The sequence below is a fragment of the Balaenoptera ricei genome, chromosome X (genome assembly GCF_028023285.1).
Source record: "Balaenoptera ricei isolate mBalRic1 chromosome X, mBalRic1.hap2, whole genome shotgun sequence".
Taxonomy (NCBI): Eukaryota; Metazoa; Chordata; class Mammalia; order Artiodactyla; family Balaenopteridae; genus Balaenoptera; species Balaenoptera ricei.
Genome location: NC_082660.1, coordinates 92,527,232 through 92,552,373, shown reverse-complemented (window position 1 = coordinate 92,552,373; position 25,142 = coordinate 92,527,232). Strand labels below are relative to the sequence as shown.

The following is a 25,142-nucleotide window of genomic DNA, read 5'->3' as shown; positions in this document are numbered from 1 at the left end:
ATAAATACATACAAAATAAAACTTCTGAAAGACTATATAGCAAACACATGCACTTTCTACATTATTCATATCTGTATTACTCTACTTTTAAAAACCCAACCATTAAGGATAATAAAGATATTTAAAAATAGAAGTTGAACTACACTAAGAATTAAAGAAAATAAATCAGCAAATTAATGGGATAATTTTTAAAACCCATCAAAGTGTTTCCCAGACTTGCCTGATCTTATAAATTACCTGGGGTACTTCGGAAAATACACTCTCATGTCCCATCCGAGACCTACTAAGTCAGAACCTCCAGAGGAAGAACCTGTGTATCTAGGTGTTATTTCCATATCTAGGATGACATCCCAAAAGGGGCAGATTTGGAAAATCCTGGCAGATGAGGCTTAACAACAACAACAACCCTAAAAACTAAAAACAAATAAATGCAACAAAAACAAAATTTTGCTGTTCAAATGAAGAAGTACAAAGGAGCCATACACAAGGATGTTCACTGAAACTATGGCTATATTAGAAAAAAATAGGGAAAAAATTTAAATGTGCATCAACAGGAGAACAAAAAATGAATTACAATACAATTATACAACGGAATACTATACTGCTGTAAAAATAAAGTACCTACATCTATATATATATCAACATAGATGAATCTCAAAAACATGATTTCTAAGAAAAAGTAGGTTGTGTAAGAAAAGTAGGTTGCGTTTGTATGCATATATATGTGTGTATGTATATATACACATATATGTATGCATATATATGTGTGTATGTATATATACACACACATTTAAAGTACATAAAATAACTATGTATGGGTTTATATATATCCACATGTATGTATTTATTATATATATTTTCAAACTATATATATTATAAAAGTATGGATGTATGCTATATTCTCTCAATCTAGTTTTATATGATTCCAATATTTCATAAATTAGTATGATTGGTTACAACCTGTGTTGGTGAGGGTGTGAACAATCTTTTTGGAGGGCAATCTGCATATACACATTTATTGAAACAATATTGATTACTGTAAATATATGGAAATAATACCCATATGAGTCAATTGGGGATTGGTTAAATAAATTATGATAATTTGAACAGTTTTGAGACATTAAAAACAGGGAGAGTAATAAAATTGTTACTAACCTGAAAATATTTTTAAGCAAATAAATAAGCAAGTAGCAGACCAGCTTATGGTACATTATTCCATTAAAATAGATGCATGAATAAATTATGTATAATACTGAGTAGAGAACATTTAGTAAGATTATACACTAAAATATTTATCTTTATACAAGTTTATGTGTGTATATATATATATATCTTATATAAGAAATCTCCAAAGACCAAAACATAGGCTCATCTTTAAGAAAATTTTATATGGAATGAACTGAAGTAAATATTTTTAAATGACCATTCGATCTTCAGCTGACTCAAATGGTTCAGAAAATAATATGTCCTTCTACATGAAGAGAGAATGATAACGCAAATGTAGCAAAATGTTAAAACTGGGGAATACAGTGAAGGACACGTGGGGGTTCTTTGTGCTATTTTCAAAACCATTCTGTAATTTTGAGGCTATTTCATAATGGTAACAATGGGAGCTTTTAGGTTTGTTTCATTTTGTTTTTTTTCCTATGACATGGATTCCCAACCCTACCTAATATTAAGAATTGTGTAAAAAACCTAAATGCAAGTTCTCAGGCCTGGCCCCCATCTACTGAACTAGAATCTTCAGAGAATAGTCTGGGAATCTTAATCTCAGGTGTCTGCTGTGATCTGGCAGGTTTAGAAAACATTACCTGATGACTATGACAACACTTTTTTAAAGAATAAATGAAATAAGACAAAATGAAACAAAATATAAAATAAAACAAAAATTAAAAAATATAATAAACCAGTGTTGGTGAACACATAAGCAAACAGGAATGCTCATACATTATAGGTGCCAAATTGGGACAATATTTTTCAAGGCCAATTTCTATGCCAGTTAAAAGCATCCATAGTCATGTACAGCAATGACCATTCTAGGAATTTAATACCTTCATATTATTATCAAAAATTTACGTACAAAGAAGTTCAATCAACATTGTGTCTCACAATGAAAACTACAGACAGCCCAATATCCATAAACATGGGAATGGATGTGTGTGTATTATCTTTATTTTGAAGGTAAATATTTGGGCTGATTTAGAGTAAAATGTGAATAGTATAATTCTTGAGGCAGGGATAAAAACGATATTGTCCTTCCACTTTATCTTATTTCTAAATTTTACTGAGGGCTTTTTCTGGCACCTTGGGAGCTTGCTCAGCCCAGGCTTAGGACAACCTAGATGTGCCAGAGATTTTAACATTCCTAGGGTAACATCCACCAATAAAGGACCCACATCTGTGGATAAATGCTCCAGTTTCCCATCTTTTATTGGGATAATTCTGAGGAGCATTGTACATGGTTCCTTAGACTTAGAGGGTCCCCAGCAGGATTGGACCAATTGTCTTTTGGCTATGTCTGTCTCTGGTGCTATATTTTTAAAAAAGCATTTTCATCCTAAAATTATATACAAAATAACATTTCTTATATACTATTTCAATGATTTATGTCTTTTTATCTAAATATTTAGTGTCTGTATTTAAGTGTATAACAGGAATAACACACTTCGTTTTTTCCCAATAGTTAACCAATTATCCCAGCACCATTTCTTCAGTAAACTAACCTTTCCCCACTGATTCAAAATATTTCAATCAGATTACTAATATTTCTCCATATTTGGGTTTGAAAATTGGCTTTCTCTTCTGCTTCATTTGTCCTATATTTATTCTGGTATAATATTGTTTTAATATTGTAGCTTCACAATACTTTTTACCTGTCAGCATAACTTTCCCAAATTACTGTTCTGAATTGTTGGAAGACCTCAGTGTTGCTCTATTTTAGAAGCTATGCTAGAGTCTTTTTGTAAAGTGAAGTTGTACTAATATAATTTAAATACAATTTAGAGGAGATGATAAATTTGTCACAGGCTCTCAAAATCTGAAAATCCACCATCAAGACTCCATTAGACTCACTGCCTTATCTCATAAAAGGACTGCACAGAGGCCCTTCATAAGGGAAACCAGCAGCATAGGTTTATATTTCAAAGTCCTTAAAAGGGGGTGAGGGTGCAGTCTGGAGGGTCTATATTTATAGGATGATTCAACAGCAGAAACATGTTGCCAAGTTTTTGCAACTTGAATCGGTTTTCAACTGAAAATAATTGTATTGTCTAATTATAACAACCCAAAAATGAATGCATGCTGATGGGGAACAGAACAAAAACAATCACCCACCCCTTCAAAAAGTAAATAAACAGAAAGGGAAATAATTAGAGTGAAAGTGTTTTTAAAAATGTTACCTCTGGGGGCTTCCCTGGTGGCACAGTGGTTGAGAATCTGCCTGCTAATGCAGGGGACACGGGTTCGAGCCCTGGTCTGGGAAGATCCCACATGCCGCGGAGCAACTAGGCCCGTGAGCCACAACTACTGAGCCTGCGCGTCTGGAGCCTGTGCTCCACAACAAGAGAGGCCGCGATAGTGAAGAGACCCGCGCACATAGTGAAGAGACCTGCGCACCGCCATGAAGAGTGGCCCCCGCTTGCCGCAACTAAAGCCCTGGCACAGAAACGAAGACTCAACATAGCCAAAAATAAATATAAAAATAAATAAATAAATAAAATATTAAATATCCTGTGTCAGTAAGTTTACCATTAAAAAAAAAGAAATGTTACCTCCTACCTATTTTCCAGACTCCCTAGCCTTGCACCCCCCTCCCCCGTCCCGGTTCCAGCCTGGGACAAAACCAACAAGACTGATAGGGTCAATTCTAGGCTTTACTTGCTGGTGAGTGGAAGGGAAAGAAGTGGGCATTTAATATTATAGAAGAGGAAGACGCAATTCTTTAAAAGCTCCAGCAGAAATCAGGACAAAGGCAAATACAAACGACAAAATATTATGACCCGTTTGGTGTCGAGGACGCTAAATAGGAAAATAAATAAATAGATAAACAAACAAACAAATAAATAGATAAATAAATAACGGATGGGCAGTACCCAGTGGTATTGGTGGGGGGAAGGTGGGAATGAGGAGAAAGGTGGCCCCGCCCACAACCCTCTGCAGCACCGCAGGTACGAACCATAATTGGGGATCTGAGCTCACAGTGACGTAGCCCTTACGAGACCTAGAGCCCGCCCTTGGATTAGTCTCTCCTCCCAGTTGCAGTCCTTAGTCGCTTGTGGCTGTTTGCCGGCTCGCTATTGCCTTGAAGACGGGCGAACCTGTACCCAGGAAGGAGGAAGTCGTAGAAGCTGACCCAGATTCTTGGCAGGTTGGAGGGCGCTGACTGGGGAGGGGAGCGGGGGCCTCAGGGCAAAGACCAGAGCGGGTCCAGGACTGGATTCTCTCTATCCCTTCCCCGATGTCCACACGTTTGGTGCAAGAAATGGAGGGCTTGGTGGGAGGAGATCAAGAGGGGCCAAGGGTTAAGAATGGGTACCAGTTGGTATCTCCTAGGAGGTGGGCGATCGGGCGACGCCTGGACGGGAAGGACCAGAAAAGGAGACGGCGAGGAAACGGCCTGATTCCTGCAGGGCGACGGGAGGGGGTGCGCAACGGGTGACCCTGGGTTGGGGATGGCGGACTCTGCATCGGGTCTAGGCCACCGTTCCCGGTATTTCTTCTCCACCCTCCTTCCATTTTGGAGCCGGAAATGGTGGGCTGCGGGAACTCCGGGGAGGGGTAGGGGGCGGGGACCGGGGCGGCTGCTGCAGAGGATAGGGACAGGGATTAGGTCTGGGAAGCACGTCCCTTCTGTGGAGGAGGCAATCGATCGGGCGGGCTACCGACTTCGGGATATAGGCGGGGAACGAGAAACAGTTTCTGGTCCCTGCAGGTCGGTGTAAGCGTGGGCGCTGCCTGCGGACCCTGGGGTAAGCCTGACAAAGCGCTGACGCTGCAGCGGGGACAGGTTTGCAATGCCCACGTTACCTCTTCGCCCTTCATCCATCTTGATGCATAAAATGGTGGGCAGTGGCCCGAGGGTGAGCTCCAGAAAGTCCACGGGGTCCCAAAAGGTCCTGGCAGATACCCAGATTGAAATTCTTTATAAGTGAACCACGTAGCCACCCAGCAAGCTCTTCGGACTCCCCCGCCCCACAAGTTGTCCATTTGCGTTCAAGAAATGGTAATTAGATGACGGGAAGGACGAGACAGTGGAGATAAGGGGCCTAAAGAAGAGGTGAAACTGGTTTGGAAATAATCAGCTTTGATTTCTTCTGGAAGGCAGGGTAGCGCGTCACAGGGCGGGAAAAGAAGCTGTGAGACAGGATGGAGGAGAAAGAGAAGGCAGCAACATACTTCTAGCAGAGTCCTAAACCAACAACGGAGCTGGTGTCCCCCGATACTGGTCCTTTAATCGAGTGATCAGTCCTGGCCATTGTCGAATTTCTGTCTGCAGGTCTTTAGGTCCGTTGGTGCAGCAGATTTCAAGGCTACGAGAGGAAGACTGCTTCTGATTCCTGCAGGTATGGGAGGTGCCTGGGACCCTTTGGTGTAGGGGTATCAAGGATCAGAACAGAATTTGGGGGACTCCCAGCCCTCCCTGCCCCCCTTAGTGCAGGAGAAACCTGGCCGAGTCTTTAGAAACTGTGGGCCTGTGGCTGGTGAGGGAAGAAGGGAGTAAAGGGGCAAGCTCTGGGGTGCCCCTGGAGGGCATATCAAGATCCCTGGAGGCTAAGACCTGGTTTTTCAGCGACGGTCCAGCCCACTACCTGTCCTACGTTTTTGTGCCAGGAGTGGCCCTGGGAATGATTTTCAGGGAAAATCGTGGGCTTTGGGGCAGGGCTAGATCTGGGGCACCCCTTAGAGGGCACACGAAGTCTCTCAGGTGGGAAAACCTTTGCTCACAGAGCTCTGAATCCTGTTGTTACAAAACATTCAATCCTTTTATCTACTAGGAAGAAGAAACAGGAAAAAAAATCTCAAGATGGAAAATGTCCCCAAGGAAAGCAAAGGAGAGGAGCAGGTTCCAGTGCAGAATGAAGAAGCCCACCCTTTGGGAGGTGGTGAAGGCCAAGAACCTGGAGGAAACATTAGAGGGGAATGGGCTCCACCTGCCCAGGATTTTAGAGAGGATATGCCCAATAGGCTTGTCAATAACATTGACATCTTAGATGGAGATGCAGATGATATGGAAAGGTTCATGGAGGAGATGAGAGAGCTAAGGAGGAAAATTAGGGAGCTTCAGTTGAGGTACAGTCTGCGCATTCTTATTGGAGATCCTCCTCACCACGACCATCATGATGAATTTTGCCTTATGCCTTGAATGCTGAGGTTAATAATCGTAAACCCCCCTGCTTCCCAAACTTGCATTTTCTTGATGTACCCTTTACTGTGAACCTTTCGTGTTCTGTCATTTTTTTGATTAGAGATTTAATTTTCACTTTTGACTTAGTCTGTAAGTTTTTCTGTCAGCAGGGGAGATTTTATCAACTTGCATGGAAAGATGTCTATTACATATTGTAAAGCTAATAAAGCCGTTTAGAAAGCAGTCTGTAGATATACTATCTCATTTAAAAGCATGCATATTATTTATATATATATATATATATACACACATCAGAATGCGTCTTTTTCTTCTTTTCTTTATTTTTTTATCTGTTTTTTCCTCATTTTTCCAAAATGAATACACATGTGTCAGAAAAAAATGTAAGATGCAAATAACTTACCAATCAGCTTATAAAGGGAATGGAGACAATAAATACTTGAGGCACAATTTAAAGACATAAATCTTATATTACCTCTGGATCTCTTATTTAGAAGCACAAACCTGGCAATTATTACAGATATGTTTCTTTAAAATCAGCCTATTCGTCTCTAAAATGAAGATAGTACATGCTTTATAGAGCTACCGTGGGAATCAAATGAGGTAATGACCGAACTCTGTGGCTGGCTCAGTCGACACATGCAAGGCCCAGCCCTCTAGGTGTCCTTCATATTTAGGTAAGGACCAAAGGAGTAGGCCTACCAGCAAGTCCAATTGACTGCCAGGTAGGAGACGCCTTTCTACACCTATGCTGCTGTGTCTCCTTTCCCTGGATAATGTCATGACTGCTAGGCACTCCTTCCCCTTCTGCTAGGTTTTCCTCCCTCCACTGGTCCCCACCACTGCTGATGTGCTGGAGTCTTAAAGGTGACAAAGACCCACTGATTTTTTTGCAGCCCTCAGTGGTCTGAATCCCCGGTTTGTCCATTCAGAAATGTGGAGAATGCCCCTTCCTGCTTTAGAGTTATACTTAATTCGGGTGGGTACTTCCCCAGTGCTGCTTAGGGATCCAAACAGCCCTTTGCGGTTTTTCTCAGACTTTTGTCCTCACCCCCCTTCCCCAAGATAAATCTGAGTGACACTCATGATAGTGTGCTCAGAATTCAACTATCTCTTCTATCCTCCCATGAATATGGCCCAGTCTTCTTGGGAGTCCATTTTCTGCATAGACACTGCTACAGGTTTCACTCTTTGCATACACAGGTGTTGTGGGGGTGGCTTTATGTCCCCAAGACTGTTCTGGTCCACACCACCCTCACCGCAGGAGTCCCTGGTAGTCTCTACTCACACCAACCTACATGGATCCAGAGCAGTTTCCCTCTTCCTTTACTTTGATTTTTGCTCTGCTCAATAAACCTGTAATCACAGATCAGTGAAACAGGCTGAGACTGGGGGTCCGGGAGATGGACCCTTGTTTTAGGACATGTTCCACCACCCAGTCATCACTGCTCCCTAACTAGACTGCCCTTCTTACAGTAAATATATTGTCTCATTTGTCCTGGTACCCTCAGTGCCTAGCACAAGGTCTGGTAAGTTGTACGGCACTGCAGGTAATTATAACTGAGTTGAAAGTCCTGCAAGCTGGGCCCAGGTTTGCCTCTGATCATTTGTGAGCAAGTGACTTCTTTTCTCTGCAGACTGTAGCTTGCAATTGAAAAAGGAACACAACGGAGAAAGCATTATACATCAATTTCAACGCATGGACGTTGTAATTTTAATATATGTCAGTGTTTATCAACGTGTGTTATAAAGACCAGCTGCATCAGAATCACCTGTGAACTGGTTAAAAATTCAGGAAACTAGGTTTTACTCCACACCCACTGCATCCTACAAGTTCATCAGACATCTCTGGATTTAAAGTGGAGGCCCCAACTTTAGTTCAAGTTTGGACACTCCCCTCCTCATTATACACACACACACACACACACACACACACACACACACACATCAGACTTTATTTTACCACTAGGCCATCCCCTTTTTAAAGAGACAACTGTTTTATTTTTATGCTGTTATCTTTAGTGCATAGGTTGTAACCTTGGCTGCAGGCTTGAATTACCTCAGATTTTAAAGTGGAGCTCAGGACCCAATTCCAACCTATTGAATCAGACTCATTAGAAGTGAGATCAAAGGATCATTACACTGTAAAAGCACCCACAATGATTCTGATGTACATGTAGAGTTCAGAACAACTGGGTATAATTTGTCACTAAAATATCTTTGGTTTATTTTCTCTGCACTATCCTTGATTGACTGTGTGAGCCTAAGGAAGTCATTTCATTTATCTAGAATGTTTTTCTTGTGAAAGACACATCACAGAGGAGGAATTACACCCCAAAATCAACACATGAGATCCTTTTAAGATAGTAATGTCAGTGCTCCTCGAAGTTTGCTAGCCTATCAAATGCTTCAGAATCACATGTGGAGCTTGTTTAAAATACAGAATCTTAGCCCCACACCCAAGAACCACACTTTGATAATGGTGCCCAGGTAACTGCATTGTTAACAGGCTCCCAGGCAATTCTGATGCACACTGGAGTTTGAGAATTACCCATGCACATATTTTTATCCCAAGTATATTGAGGACAAACCAATAAAATAACTAAAAGAAAATATAGATATATGTTAATCTGAATCCAAGGAAAAGATCAGAGAAGAGAAGGCCTGCCTATCTGAACATTAGAAAAAGAAGAAAAGATGAAACTATAAGGGGAACAATTGGTATATATTATGTAAAAATATTAAATATTCTGTAAAGCAAGACTATAAATAAAAGTTCAAGGGGAGGGTCTGTATGTCGTAATAAGATGAACTGAACATGTAATGCCTTTCACTCTCTTTACAATATGGGGAAAATATAAACAATAAAATTAATAAAAATTACATTCCTTTTGCACATTTAAAACCTTGCTTGAGGGACTTCCCTGCTGGCACAGTGGTTAAGAATCCACCTGCCAATGCAGGGGACATGGGTTCGAGCTCTGGTCCGGGAAGATCCCACATGCCACGGAGCAGCTAAGCCCATGCACCACAACTACTGAGCCTGTGCTCTAGAGCCCGCGAGCCACAACTACTGAGCCTGCGTGCCACAACTACTGAAGCCCACGTGCCTATAGCCCGTGCTCTGCAACAAGAGAAGGCACCGCAATGAGGAGCCTGTGCACTGCAACAAAGAGTAGCCCCCCGCTCACCATAACTAGAGAAAGCCCACGTGCAGCAACGAAAACTCAATGCAGCCAAAAATAAAATTAATTAATTAATAATTTAAAAAAAAAACTTGCTTGTAAGAGTCTGTCCTAGCCATTTTGGGTTTATCCATTAACAAAGGGGAGTTTATCTGCTTGTCTCAGGGAAAAGGTGGTAAGGTGAAAATAGGGATAAATACTCATTCGCCACTGAGCCTGCCACTCACCATTGGTATTGGTTTCCTGTGGCTGCTGTTTAAAAAAAAACACACAACAGAAATTTATCCTCTCACAGTTCTGGAGACTGGGAGTCAGAAATCAATGTCTGGGCAGGGCCAGGCTCCCACTGGAAGCTCTACTGGAGAATCCGTTCATTGCAATGTAACCCCTATCAAAGCTACAATAATCAAAATAGTGTGGTACTGGCATAAAGACAGACATATAGGCCAATGAAATAGAATAAACATCCAGAAAAAAGCTCGCACAGATATGGTCAGATGATTTTCAACAGGGTGCCAAGACCATAAAATGGGAAAAGGACAGTCTTTTCAACAAATGGTGTTGGGAAAACTGGATATCCACCTGCAAAAGAATGAGGTTGGACCCTTACATTACACCATATACAAAAATTATTTCAAAATGGATCAGAAACCTAATGTAGGAGGTGAAACTGTAAAACTCTTAGAAGGAAACATAGGGGGAAATCTTCATGATTTCTCCCTTTGGAAAAAGAATGTCTATTTTATGCCTATTTCACCACTGAATTTGGAAACATGTAATTTCTTAATTTCACAGGCTCACAACTGGAGAGGAGTTTTGCCTAGGAATGAATTATACCTCAAGTCTCATCCAGACATGATTTAAATGATATTTAGATGAGACCGAACTTGGAGTTGATGCTAGAATGGGTTAATGCTTGGGGCCTGTTGGGACTGGATGAAGTTGTTTGTTTTTTTTTTTAATATGAGAAGGACATGAATATTGGGGAGACAGAGGGTTAAATGTTAGGTACTGAACTGTGTCCCATAAATTCATAAGTTAAATCTCTAACCTCCAGTGTAGCTATATTTGGAGATGGGGTCTTTAAGGAGGTAAGTAAGGTTAAATGAGGATATAGGGTGGGGCCACAATCAAATATGCCTAGTATGCTTGTAAGAAGAGGAGGAGAAAAAGGCCAGATGAGGGTATAATGAGATCTGGAGAAAGCAAACCCGCTGACAACTTGATCTTGGAGTTCCAACCGCCAGAACTGTGAGAAATTAAATTTCTGTTGTTAAAGTCACCTAATCTGTGTATTTTGTTATGGAAGACCTAGAAGAAGACCAATACAAGTTATAACACAGATTGATGGCTGCCAGGGACTGGGGGGAGAGGGTGAAGGAGGGAAACTGCTTAGTGAATAAGGAGTTTTACTTTGGGGTGATGGAAATGCTTTGGAACTAAACAGAGATGGTGGTTGCACAACACTGTGAATGTACTAAATACCACTTTATTGTTCTCTTTAAAACGGTCCAATTTTCTAGATTTTTTATTGTGGAAAAATATACATAATATAAAAATTACCTTTTAACCATTTATAAGTGTACAATTCAAGGGCATTAAAGTACATTCACACTTTTGTGGAAGCATCACCACTATTCATTTACAGAAATTTTTCATCATTCCAAACTGAAACTCTGTACCCATTAAACAATAACTTTCCATTATTCCCTTCCCCACAGCTCCTGGTAACCACTATTCTACTTTCTGTCTATATGAATATGACTATTCTAGGGAATTTACATAAGTGGAATCATACAGTATTTGTCTTTTTGTGTCTGGCTTATTTAACTTAGCATAATGTTTTCCAGCTTCACCCGTATTATAGCATGTAGCAGAATTTCATTCCTTTTTAAGGCTGAATCATGTTCTATTGAATGTATATACCACATATTATTTATCCATTCATTTCTCAATGAACAACTGTGTTGCTTCTCCCTTTTGACTATTGTGAATAATGCTGCTATGAACATGGGAGTACAGATATCTGTTTAAACCTCTGCCCTCAATTCTTTTTTGAGTATATACCCAGAAGTGGAATTGCTGGAATATATGGTAATTATATGGATTTTTTTAAAGGAAATGACAGTTTCCCACAATAGCTGCACCAATTTACATTTCCACCAGCAGTGTACAACTGTTCCAATTTCTCCATATCCTCACCAACACATTATTTTCTGAGTTTCTTTTTATAGTAGCATCCTAATGGATGTGAAGTCATATCTCACTGTGGTCTGGGTTAACATTTCTCTAATGTTGAGCATCTTTTTACATACTTTGGCCACTCATATATCTTCTTTGAAGAAATGCCTATTCAAGTTCTTTGTCCAATTATTAGTTGGGTTCTTTTTGTTGTTGTTGAGTTGTATGAGTCCTTTATATAGTCTCGATATTAACCCTTTATCAGATATATGATTTGCAAATATTTCCCAATCCTGTGTGTTGCTTATTCACTCTCTTGATAGTGTTCCTTGATGCACAAATTATTTAATTTTGATTAATTCAAATTGTCTTAGTTCTGCTGCTATAACAAAATAATATAGACTGGGTAAATTAAACAATAAATACTTATTTCTCACGGCTCTGGAGGCTGGGATGTCCAAGATCAAGGTTTTGGCAGATTCAGTGTCTAGTGAGAGCTCTCTTCCTGGTTTGCAAATGGCTGATTTCTTGCTGTATCCTTACATGGTGGAGAGAGAGAGAGCTCTGGTCTCTTCCTCTTCTTATATGGACAATGATCCCATCATAAAGGCTTCACCTCTGTGATCTCATCTAAATCTAATTAGCTCCCAAAGGTCCCATCTCCAAATGCCATCATATTGGGGATTAGGGCTTCAATATATGAATTTGGGAAGGACACAAACATTCAGTCCATAGTATTCCACCCCTGGTCCCCAAAATCTCATCTAAATAGTATCTAAATGAGATATGGGTGGGATTCTAGGTGTGATTCATCCTGAGGCAAGATTACTCTCCATCTGTGAACCTGTGAAACTGAATAATTTATGTGCTTCCAAAATACAATGTGGAACAGGTATAGGATAGACATTCTCATTCCAAAGGGAGAAATAGGAGATTAGAAAGGGGTGATGGGGGACTTCCCTGGTGGCACAATGGTTAAGAATCTACCTGCAAATGCAGGGGACACGGGTTCGATCCCTGGTCCTGGAAGATCCCACATGCCGCGGAGCAACTAAGCCCGTGTGCCACAACTACTGAGCCTGCGCTCTAGAGCCCACGAGCCACAACTGCTGAAGCACGTGCGCCTAGAGCCTGTGCTCTGCAACAAGAGAAGTCACTGCAATGAGAAGCCCGTGCACCACAATGAAGAGTAGCCCCTGCTCGCGCAACTAGAGAAAGCCCATGTGCAGCAACGAAGACCCAACACAGCCAAAAATAAATAAATAAAATAAATAAATGTATAAATAAAAAAGAAACGTCACATGCAAGAAGCACCATTAAAAAAAAAAAAAAGAAAGAAAGAAAGGGGTGATGGGTCCCAAGCAGGTCAAAACCTAGCAAGGTAAATCCCATTACATCTTAAGGCATGAGAATAAACCTCTTTGGTTCCATGCTCTGTCCTTTGAAGTTTTGTTATTTTTCTGAAAAGTTCATCAGCCACTGCTTCATGTTTATTCCTGCACAGTGTCTTCTCAAAGCTCTTGTTTATTTTTTTTAGTTTTGAGTGTGCTATTGCTGTATTCACTGTTCTAAGATACATACTTTAAATGGGAAATGCCTGAGAGATCTCCTTCTAACCCCTCCTTGTTATTCGAATGTGACCTCAATAGGTTTCCAATATGTTCACTTTCCCTCTGACATGGGACACGACACCCAGAAAGGTCTTCCTGGCATTGAAGGACAAAAGGCCACTGAATCTAGTAAGACCTGACTCTTGATCAGTAATGCTTTCAGAGAAAAATTTTGATCAAAAGTGTGAAAATATGAAAACTAATAAACAAAAACCTCTTTTAAAATGGACTCAGGGAGCCAGAACGGAAAGCTCTCATGCCCTACCACTCAAAGTCAATTGCAGACCCAACAGAAAGAGAAGTAACTTTACATCCCCAATAGGAAGAAGGTTACTACTTTACTACCCAGCAGGAAGAAGGAAGAATATCTCCTTGCCTGGTACAGCTCAGCCAATGAGAGATTGTCACAGCTCAGCCAGTGAAAAGCCACTACACTTTGAACTCTCAATTTCCTCCAAAGGACTCTTTGTATATAACAGCTCCTCCCAACTCCCCCTTCTACTCTATTAAAGAGTATTCCTCTCCTCTGTTCTCCAGACTTTGCCTGTGGTTTGCCATAGCTTACATGTCCCGAATTGCAATTCTTTGCTATTCCTGAATAAATCTATTCTGTTGGTAAAATAACTGGCTGTTTTGGGACTTCTCTGGTGGTCCGGTGGGTAAGACTCCATGATCCCAATGCAGGGGACCAAAGGTTCGATCCCTGGTCAGGGAACTAGATCCCGCATGCATGCTGCAACTAAGAGTTCACATGCCACAAGTAAGAAGCCCACACACCACAACTAAAGATCCCGCATGCCACAATGAAGATCCCACATGCTGCAACTAAGACCCGGTGCAACCTAAAAAATAAATAAATAAATATTTAAAAAGTTAAAAACTGGCTGTTTTATTGTTTTAGGTCAACAGCACCAATTATCTAACTATTTTGTTTGTGCTTTGGGTGCCATATTCAATAAATAATTGCCATTTTCAATGACATGAAGTTTTTCCCACCTTTTTCTTCCTTGGTGTTCAAAGTTTTAGTTCTCATGTTGAGATCGTTGATCCATTTTGAGTTAATTTTTATAAACGGTGTAAAGTAAGGGTCCAACTTCATTAATTTGCATGTGGATATCCAGTTTTCCCAGCACTATTTGTTGAAAAGGCAGTTTTCCCCCCATTGAATAGAAAGTAACTGGAATGAGAAATTCACTAGAGCACCTCATTGGTGGACTGGCTGATGAAACAGTCAGTGATATTGAAGATAGGCGAATAGAGATTTTTGAGTCTGAGAAACAAAAAATAAATAAAAAATGAAGAAAAGTATACAGACACAGAGAACCTTGAGACACCATCAAGCATACCAACATAGACATAATGAGAATACCAAAAAGAGATGAGAAAGAGAAAATGTCAGGAAAATACATTCAAAGATCAAATACGATGAAAAACACTAATCTATAACTGACTTCTAATCAGAAATCATGGTGATCAGAAGACAGTGACACATCATTTTCAGAATGTGGAAACAAAATGACTGTCAACCAAAATTCCTTAACCAGAAAACTCTCCTTTAAAATTAAGGATTAATTAAGACTTTCCCAGATAACAAATACTGAGAGAATTTTAAAATATTTAGTACTGTTCTATAAGAAATACTAAACAGAATCCTTCAGGTTGAAATGAAAGGACACTAGATGGTAACTTGAGTCCACATGAAGAAATGAAGAGCACTGGCAAGATAACTAACTAGGTAAATATAAAAGACAGAGTGGTAGGCCAAATAATGGCCTCCCAAAATATATGCATGTCCAAACTCTGTAACCTATGAATGTTACCCTATATGGCAAAAAGGGACTTTACATTTGTGATTAAGTTAAGGATCTTGAGATGCAGAGATTATTTGGATTATCTGGGTGGACCCTAAATGCAATCACAAGGGTTCTTATAAGAGAGAGACAGAAGGAAATTTTAAGCAGAAGAGGAAAAAAGTGATGTGATGATGGAAGCTGGGAGACATTTGAAGATGCTATGCTACTGGCTTTGGCGATGGAGGAAGGGGACACAGTCAAGGAATACAGCCCTAGAAGCTGGAAAAAGGCAAGAAAATGGATCCTCTCCTAAAGCCTCCAGAGGCAGTATAGCTCTGCTGATACCTTGGTTAAACCCCATGAAATTATTTCAAATTTATGAAGTCCAGAATTATAAGAGAATAAATTTCTGTTGTTTTAAGCCAGTAAATTTGTTGTACTTTGTTACAGCAGCAATAGAAAATTAATAGACAGTATATGTATATTTGTTTATAACTCTTTCCTCTCCTATTTGATTTAAATAGGATAATTATAAAACAGTGTTCATGGGCTTATGATGGCTAAAGATGTGGTTTCCATGACAATAATACCACAAAGGAGGAAGGAGGGAATGCAGATATATCAGAACAAACATTTTTATACCATTGAAATTAAGTTAGAATTGACAAAAGTAGATTGTTTTAATCTAAGATATTAATTTTAATCCCTAGGGTAACCACTAAGAAAATATTTTTTTAAATATTGTTAAAGAAGCATCAAGATAATTAAAATGGCACAAAGATATTTTTCTATCTTTAAAAAAGAATCAATAGTGGAGAAACAGAGGAACAAAAAAGGCAGAAGACATATAAAAACAGATAATAAAATGGCAGATATAAATCCTACCTTATCCATGTTTATATTAAATGCAAATTGATTAAATGCTCCATTCGAAGGGAAAAATTTAGCAGAAAGGGAAAAAAAATCATTATCCAATTATACACTATCTAGAAGAAAAACATTTTAGGTTCAAAGAAAGAAATAGAATGAAAGTGAAAAGACAGAAAAATATATACCATGCAAAGGGTAACAAAAAAGGAGTGGCTATTTTTAATAGCAGATAAAATAGACTTTAATACAAAAAATGTTACTGGAGAACAAGAAAGGTGTTTATAATGATAACAAGATCAATCCATAAGGAATATAAAAAAATGAACATATATGAACATCAAAATACTTAAAGCAAAAACTGACAGAGTAAAAGGAAAAAACAGACACTTTGATGATAACAACTGCAGACTTAAAAAAGACAATATCAAAATTTGATGTAACAAGTAGAAAGAATATCAACAAAGAAATAGGACAGTTGAATAAAACTACAAACCAACTAGAATAACAGACACCTACAGAATACTCCAAGCAACATCAGAATATACATTCTTGTCAAGCACCCATGGAGCATTCTCCTGGATAGATCATATACTAGGCCATAATAAAATCCTATATAAACTTAAAAGGATTGAAATCATACAAAGAATATTCTCTGATCATAATGGAATTAAATTAGTAATCAACAACATAAGGAAATCTGGAAAAGCTACAAATACATAGAAATTAAACAGTATAACTCCATTTAATCAGAAGAAATCATAAGAGAAATTATAAAGTACTTTGAGATGAATAAAAACAAAAACACAACATACCAAAACATATGGGATGTAGTTAAACAGTGCTTAGAGGGAAATTTATAGCTTTAAATTCTTATATAAAGAGAGATGAAAATCTGAAATCAATCATTTAAATTTCTACCTTAAAACACTAGAAAAAGAAAAGCAGCTTAAACCCAAAGAAATCAGACAATTAGAGTGGATATAAATGAAATAGAGAATAGAAAAACAATGGAGAACATTATTAAAACGAAAAGCAGCTTCTTTAAAAATATTTTTTTTTAAAAAACCTACAAACCTATAAGTAGACTGCCAAGGGAAAAAGGATGAGGATTCAAATTAACGAAATCAGGAATGAAACAGTGGACATCACTCTCAATTCTATGGGTTTAAAAAGGATTATAGGATAATACTATGAACAACTGTATGACAACAAATAAGACCAGATAGATGAAATGGACAAATTCACATAAAGACACAAACTACCAAACTTGACAAATAGAAATAGAAAGAAAAGTAACATTACTGAAAGTGGCAGGGTATGGAACTCCAGGACTTCATCCCCTGGCCCCCAAAAGCAATTAATAAACTGGTAAAAACTATCAGAATCAACTTTTGCAGAACTCTGGAATCTAGTCAAAAAAATTACAACTGGGGGAAATTTGGTGCAGAAAGAAGCTCCTGCTTTGTGGCAAGAAATTTTAAACTGCCTGTTTACCATCATCCATGCCCCAAATTGGCAGTAGTTTGTGGATGGCAGCCCACTATCCTGGTTAAGATTGCTAGTGACAGGAGGAGGAATTTGGATCCTATTCTCATAGAATTGTGTTTGATCTTGATCTGTCTGGTGGCGGCCTCAAGGACAAGCACAAAATTTCCCTTTGTCACAGTAGACTGAGGGCATTCCCAGGACTGGAGCTGGAACAGTAGCTTCCTGGGTGGCATTTGCCAAAAGTATTTAAAGTCATAGGTATTGGCCACAGCAGCCTGGGGCAAGGAACAACATTTGGGATAAGCAAGAGACAGACTGAGAAGCCTAGGTAGGAAGCGTTAGGGAAAAGAGATACATGGCGAAACAAGCACTTTTAAACACTCACATATACTGGGGAATCAAGAAGCTTATGTACATGCCCGAGATTGAACACATGCTGAGAAAAGGCCACAGAAGACCCTAAGCATTCACCTTAGTTGGCCTTCAGGCTCTGCACAAGCAGAAAGTAAAGCATTTAAAAAGTGCTCCAGCGCAGAGCTCATCTGTAAAGACTGGGAAAGTAGTTTCTTTTTTCTTTTGTTGGCTGTAGGCATTTAAAGTAACTCTGTCCGAACACCAGTTGACCACTGAGCTAATGAAACACAGACTTCAGTGGCCAAATATGACCAAAAATGCAGAATTTAAAAAAGTATTTTTTAAAAGTCTCTAAACAAGGAAACAATAACCCACAACAGAGAGCAACAAATCCTGTGAAGTGGGGGAATCTGATTTCTAGAGTTGACACTTGCTAATATTCAAAACACTCAGATTCCAACACAAATTATGAGGTATATAAAGAAATGAGAAAGTATGCTCCATTCACAGGAAATTTAAAAAATTATTAGAAACTGACTGAGAAAGTTCATGTATTGGACTAACTAGGCAAAGATTTAGATGAATTGTCTTAAATATGCTCAAAGAGCTAGAGGAAACCCTGGACAATGGACTAAAGGAAATGAGAAGAATGCCTCAGAAGATATAGAATATCAGTAGAGAGATAGAATATAAAGAGAATGAAACTATGAAAAGAAACTAAACAGAACTTCTGGAGCTTAAAAGTACAATAACTACAATGAAGAGCTCAGTAGAGGGGTTCAACAGCATGTTTGAGCAGGGAGAAGAATGAATAAGCTAACTTGAGGACAGGTCAATTGAGATCCTTCAGTCTGAGCAGCAGAAAGTGAAAAGAATGAACAAAAATGAACAAAACCTAAGAGACCCATGAGACACCATCAAGCATACTAACATATTCACGATGGGAATCCAAGAAGCAGAAGAGAGATAGAAAGGGGCGGAAAGAATTTTTGAACAAATAATGGATGAAAATTACTCAAATTAGAAGAGAGACAATAATCTGTGCATCCAAGAAGTTCATTAATTCCAATCAGGATAAACTTAAAGAGATCCAAACCAAGACACCGTATAGTCATATCATCAAAACCAAATATATGGCACTACACTGTAGCAACTATAATATTATCAATTTTCTAGTTTTTGAGTTGGGTCGTGGTTTCACAAGTGTGAAAGAGGAAAGGGAAGGGAAGGGATGGAAGGAAAGGAAAGAGGGTCAACACGGGTCAATGATAAGAGTAAGCTGTGAACCAAGGATTTTGATGAATCTGTTCATCTGTGGTCCATAATTTTAAATGTTTTAATGCATCCTTTTTTCTTTTTTAACATTTTAGCTGTCTGACATTCTCTCTAGATGAGAATAGGTTAAATGTTGGAGTGCAAGTTTCCAGTGTGGAGAGAAGTGAACAGAGAAGGTGAGAAGGAAGTTGGTAAAATCAGTTTGGGGTTATGGATTTTGAGGTCACTCAGGGACATTCAGGCGGTGGTGTCCAATAGACAGTTGGCAAAGAAGGTCTGAGACTCAAGGGAGGGAATAACCTGGATATGTAGATTTGGGAATCATCTGTGTTTAGAGGGAAATGAACAGAGACCAGCCAGGAAGAGAGAACACGTGGGCCGAGAAGAGCAGAGGCTCAGGACATAGCTGCTACTAAAGGAGGCAGCGCAGCTTCCTGGCGGACACCACCACCAGCGCTCTGGAGTCAGGCGGAGCTGGTCTTGAAAGCGGGCTGTGGGGCTCCGTGTGGAGCGCTCTTGGAGAAGTAGGGTACCCTCCCTGTGATCAGCTGTCACAACTGGGGATAATGGGCATCTCAGAGGGATGCTGAGCGAGGACCTGAGAGGCGCCAGGTAAAGCACCTGCAGTCAGGAAGCCTCCCCTGACCTGCTCTGTCGGTAACTCCTCCTTCTCCAACCACCCCGCCCCCCCACAGTCCTCAGCTGTACGGTCCTTCTGGGATGGGGGTGACGGGCGGGGTGCAGGGGGAGACCGAGCTCCGGTGACGTGGCGCTCACGTGACTGGCCGGGCACCCTGCAATCGGGTCCCGGCGCCGTCCGCTCGCGTTGCCCGCGCGGAACCAGCTCCCGGAGCTGCCCAGGCGGCGGGCGAGGGGCGAGCGGGCTTAGGCGAGCCAGAGGAGGCGCAGGCCCGGTCCGGGCGCTGCAGGTCAGTGTGAAGGTGGGCGCAGCTGGCGGCCCGGGTTGGGGTGGAAGCGGATGGGACTAGGATCCGGGAGCAGCGGGGAGAGGGGAAGGGGTCCCGAGATGGGTGAGGAGGGGCACGGGGCGCGGCGTGGGCAGGTGGGGAGGGAGGACCCTGCAACTGGCCCCGCCGCCTCCTCGACGCCCCTCCTCTGCGCCCTCCAGCCATTTTCTAGCCTGAAATGGGGTCGGGGGGACCGGGCGGGGGAGCAGTGCGACCGTGAAACGTAGACAAATTCTGCAAATAACCCCCCTCTCACACTCTGAGCCTATGAGGAAATACTGATCTCCGCGTAAAGGGGTGGGGGCGGGGCGGGTTGCCTGCCGGGGAGGGGTCCCAGCGACCCAAACAGTTTGTAAAGCATCCTGGTCTGGTCCTGAGGCCTGACAAAAAGATATGGCGACTGAGGTGCGGGGTCAGGGGAGGTGGGGGAGGCAACGGTGGATGAGGAGGGCCCCGATTGCGTCCTCGGAGCTCCCAGCCCCTTCTGTCTGTCTGCAGGTCTGTGAGGCTGTTTTTCCCAGAATTCTGCTAGGCTACAATAAGAGGAGAAATTTGTCCAGATCCCTGCAGGTCAGTGAAGGAGAGGGCACTGGACAGGGACCCAGAGGGGTGGGGAGTGTGGAGGGCACGGCCCGGGCAGAATTGGGGGCCCCACTGCCCACTTCCCAACACATTTACACACACTCTGCCATGCTGAGCAAGCGTAGGGAAAAATGACAGGGTCTGTCTGGGAAATGGTTGGCTCACGTGTGCACGAGGAATGGTGGGGTAAAGGGTGGGAAGAAGGCACACTAGGAGGGCCGGGCCAGGTCCGGGGACCCCTGACAAGGGGCGAGAAGCGACTGCTACTATCCGGACCTGCATTCCATCCCCAAGCCCTCAGTCTTCCTTGTTTCCTCTTTGTCTTCTCTTCCCCCTGCCCCATCCCCAGGACAGGAAAAGGAGGGGACGCTCAACATGGAAAAACTCTGCAGTGAAAATGAAGGAAAGCCTGAGAACCAAGGCAAGATGGAAAACAAAGAACAGCCACTGGATGCGGGAAAGCTGGGGGTAGCTTGTACTGTGGAAGACAAGGAAAAGTTAGAAAACAAGGGAAGGACAGATCTCAAGGGAAAGACAGAAGATGAGGAAGTACTAAAGGGTAAGGAAAAGCCAGAGAGTGAGGCAAAGCCAAAAGAAGGAAATCCAGAGAGCCAAGGAAAGCCAGTGAGTGAGGGAAAACCAAAAGAAGGAAAACCAGAGAGTGAGGGAAAGCCAGTGAGCGAGGGAAAGCCAAAAGAAGAAAAGCCAGCCAGCGAACCAAGGGCTGCAGGAAAGCGCCCAGCTGGGGATGATGTACCCAGGAAGGCCAAAAGAAAAACCAACAAGGGGCTGGCTCAGTGTCTCAAGGAATACAAGGAGGCCATACACGATATGCATTTGAGCAATGAAGAGATGATAAGAGAATTTGACGAGATGGCCAGGGTGGAGGATGAGGTGAAGAAAACCAGACAGAAATTGGGGGGGTTTATGTGGATGCAAAAAAGTTTACAGGACCCCTTCCACCCGAGGGGCCCAAGGGAACTCAGGGGTGGCTGCAGGGCCCCACAAAGGGGCTTTGAAGACATTCCTTTTGTGTAGTGCCCCTGGCAGGCATTTGCAAGGCCTTGTGCTTTATTTAACCTTATGCTAATACTATGCTTTAGGCATCACTCTTGTTATCAACAACCTTTTGATCCAACTAGAGTACTCTGTCAGTAGGGGATTTTTACCCATGTGCATTACAAAGGCATTATGATTCTTGGAAAAATAAAGCAGCTTATAATATCATCTACAGAATCGGTCCACTTTTGTAAAAGAACAGAATTTTATATAGTACATCTATGCACAGGAAAAATAGAAAACTTTGTTCACTAAAAGGTTAACAGTGGTTTTATGAGTTGTGAGATTGTGGGTGATTTATTTTCTTTGTTTTCTTTCTACTCATCTGTTTAATTTTTCGTAAGGAACACAGATTACTTTTCTTATAAAGAAATGCTAAAATATAAAAAAGGAAAGCAATACATAAAAAGCAATACAAAGAACTGTTTACTGAGTTTATGAAGGCAGTGGAGACACTGTAAATTCTTGTTGTCAGAACTTAAAATGTTATGTAAAACTCACATTACTTCTGGACTTGTATCTGGAGGAATCAACTTGGCAGTTATAACAGATCAATTGCTATAAAGAGCAGTCTTGTCATCTGTGAAATGGGGATAATAATTGCCTCACAGGATTGTGGAATGGATTAGATGAGGTACTGAGTATGTAAGCTGTGTTAGGCTGGCTTCTACCTTTTCCCCTATACTAGCAGGACCAGGACCCCATCAGACACTTGGAAGAGGGTTGATGTACATCTCACCTATGCCCAGGAATAAGTTCCAGGAAGCCAAAAGGTGGGTACAACCCTCCCCTGGGTATTGCCATGTCTGCTGGGCACTGTGCCACTTCTCATGAGTCCTCCATCTTCTTAAGGTCCTCACTGCTGCTGATGGACTGATGTCCTCAAGATGACAAAGCTCAATTGATTTCCCTGGAGTCCCCAGTGAGCCCTAAACCTGCCCCACACCATGACACCGATTGAAGTGAGGATAAAGCCCTTTTCTTCACTTTAGAGTTATACTTATCCAAGTGGTAATACCTCAGTGCTCCTTTGGTCACTAATGGATTTCTGATTTTACATACAGCCATCTTTCCATCAGATTCAGATATGGGAAGCTGAGATAAAATTTGAGTGGCGCACACTGTGCTTTTCTCATCTGTCAGTACCTTCTCTGCTCCATTCCTTTTTCCTTAGAGGAAATTATCTCCTAGGAGACTCCTGCCGGGTCCTGCATTACAAGGTTAGCACATCTACCCATACTTGTGGTTTTTAGAGCATTGCTACTCAAATAGTGGTCCATGGACCAGCTGCATCAGCATCATCTGAGAGAGAGAAATGCAGGATCTCAGGTCCCCATCCTAGACCTACTGATTCAGAATCTTTATTTAAACAAGATCTTCAGGTGATTCCTGTGCACTTTAAAGTTTGCAAAGCACTGGTTTATAAGGAGACTCTCCTTAGCCTCCCACTCCCACCATCATGTGAAATATGTGCCTAAAAGGATAAATACATGTGCTACATGTATTTATAAGATACATCCTGCAGATTATTAAGTAGGCCTGTGTTTGTTGAACTGCAGTTCCACATCCCCAACAGTAGTAGAACCTGAAACAAATTCAGTGAGTCAATACCTGAAATTGTTTAATGAAGTAGGGTAGAATAGCATTGGTTAGAGCTAAACAGTAAATATCAGATTGTATCCCAGGTAGGTAGGGTGAGTATTGTTTTGTGAAAATAGTATTTCACTTATTTATGTACGTATGTTTGTACACCTTGAGTTGTGATGAAAAATATCTGATTGTGGGCTAAATTTTTTAAAAATTGAGAAACACTGCTTTGGACTCTGCTTCTCAAAGCACAATTTGTCCTTTTTATCCTGGTACCTCTAATGCCTAGCACAGTGCCTGTCAAGTAATAGGTTCTTAATAAATTTATAAATGATGATAGCTGAGTTAGGCATTCTTGCCTCAGATCATTCCAGGTCTAGATAAATAACTGTGGACTCTATTTCCCTAGCAGGGTTTACTTGCAGTTCCAAATGAAACGCCATGTAGAAGGGTTTGTACCACAAATTTAACCCTATCTCATTTCATTAATGCATGCATGTTTTTAAAGTGTGCAAATTTGCCACGATAAAATCACCAGAGGACTTTGTTGAAAATGTGAACTCCTGACCCCCACTTCGGAGCCACTGAGTGGAGCGCTGGAATCTCCATTTTTAACAAGCTTCCTAGGTGACTCTGATTCACACTAAAGGCTAATGTCCACTGACTTATATATTCATTATGATTGCAGTTGTATTAAGTGTAAACCATAAGGTGAGCAGAAGAGTTGCAATGTTTACTTGGTGGGTGTGGGGGAGAGCTGAAGGCCTTTGTAAGGTATAAAATTTGGGAGTAAGAATCCATAAAGGCAAGGATTAATATATCTACTGAAGAGAACCTGAAACTGTTTTTAGAGCAAATCATGACTATAAACAAAGGCAAATGGAAGGCATCTCATAAGATGGTGTATTTCCTTCTTTAGATGCCATAACTATGACAGCTAAACAGTTCCATTGCTAAAGAAGACTCATGGGACCTCAAATGTCAAACCTTGCAAATCTGTAGTTTAGCACAGGGGGGAAAAAAGGATGCAATGTAGCAACAGCATTGAGGATATGCCTCACAGCCAAGAGCTGTCTCATACCCAGGGATCTCAAGTGGCCAGATGCAAGCTCCAATTGCCTTCCCTCTCTATAAGAGCCCTGGAAATATGCACTTCTTTTGGAATAGGAACCGCTGATGTGTTCACAGAGTACCTTAGAACCAGAGAGCACAAAATGGAGTCTCAGCCCAGGATTCTCTTGCAGTGATGGTTACGTAGGCATATTCTTGCTATGTTGTAGCTCTTCAACAGCAGAGCTCTTGGTGGGGATGTTCACCAAGACCAGGTGCAAACGATCAACCTTTTTGTTACCAATAAGCAAAGCTGACAAGCTGGTACAAACCATCCAAACTCCTTGGACCAATGGTTCTAAAACAACACTCTTAGTATGTTTCATGCCTTTACCATGAGTCAGTAACTCACAGGTGCATTTCTTATTTTAGTAGACCAGCTTGGGCAAATCCCAGTCTTGCTGGAATTAACCCTCTAAAAACAATATGCCTTTTACCCTCCTCCTCACAGTGTAATAACAGCTGAATAGGGGTACCCTTTCTCACTGCAGGCACAACTCCCAGTGAGTACTGCTAACATGGCCCTCGCTTATTTGCTAGAAATCTCTCCATCTTCCCATTGGGATTCAGTCTCCACCCTCCTCCACCCTGCTCTACATCCCAGGGAATCTGACCTGTATTGATTACATCAAAGGGCTCCCTTGTCCTTTGGGAGTAAGTGGTGGACAATGTGGTCAGGAACTTTACTTCCCAGCTTGTTCCCTGTAGTGTCACCAGAT

At 41.1% G+C, this 25,142-nt stretch overlaps 2 protein-coding genes across 4 annotated transcripts; both read left to right on the top strand.

The window, feature by feature from the left end:
• The first annotated feature begins 4,234 nt into the window (after positions 1-4,234).
• On the top strand, positions 4,235-6,589 carry BEX5 (brain expressed X-linked 5). 3 transcript variants are annotated; one of them, XM_059910635.1, is made up of 3 exons: positions 4,235-4,366; positions 5,495-5,561; positions 5,994-6,589. In XM_059910635.1, exon 3 carries the CDS (start codon positions 6,023-6,025, stop codon positions 6,359-6,361), a length of 339 nt encoding a protein of 112 aa, XP_059766618.1. In that variant the 5' UTR covers positions 4,235-4,366; positions 5,495-5,561; positions 5,994-6,022; the 3' UTR covers positions 6,362-6,589. The 3 variants fall into 3 exon arrangements, with proteins under 3 accessions (XP_059766618.1, XP_059766617.1, XP_059766619.1); XM_059910634.1 differs by lacking the exon at positions 4,235-4,366 and adding an exon at positions 4,567-4,642; XM_059910636.1 differs by lacking the exon at positions 4,235-4,366 and adding an exon at positions 4,870-4,967.
• A 13,340-nt stretch (positions 6,590-19,929) lies between these two features.
• Positions 19,930-21,894, top strand: TCEAL2 (transcription elongation factor A like 2). Its single transcript, XM_059910603.1, has 3 exons — positions 19,930-20,046; positions 20,584-20,655; positions 21,017-21,894. The coding sequence occupies exon 3, from the start codon at positions 21,043-21,045 to the stop codon at positions 21,703-21,705; it is 663 nt and encodes a 220-aa protein (XP_059766586.1). The 5' UTR covers positions 19,930-20,046; positions 20,584-20,655; positions 21,017-21,042; the 3' UTR covers positions 21,706-21,894.
• Positions 21,895-25,142: the final 3,248 nt, after the last annotated feature.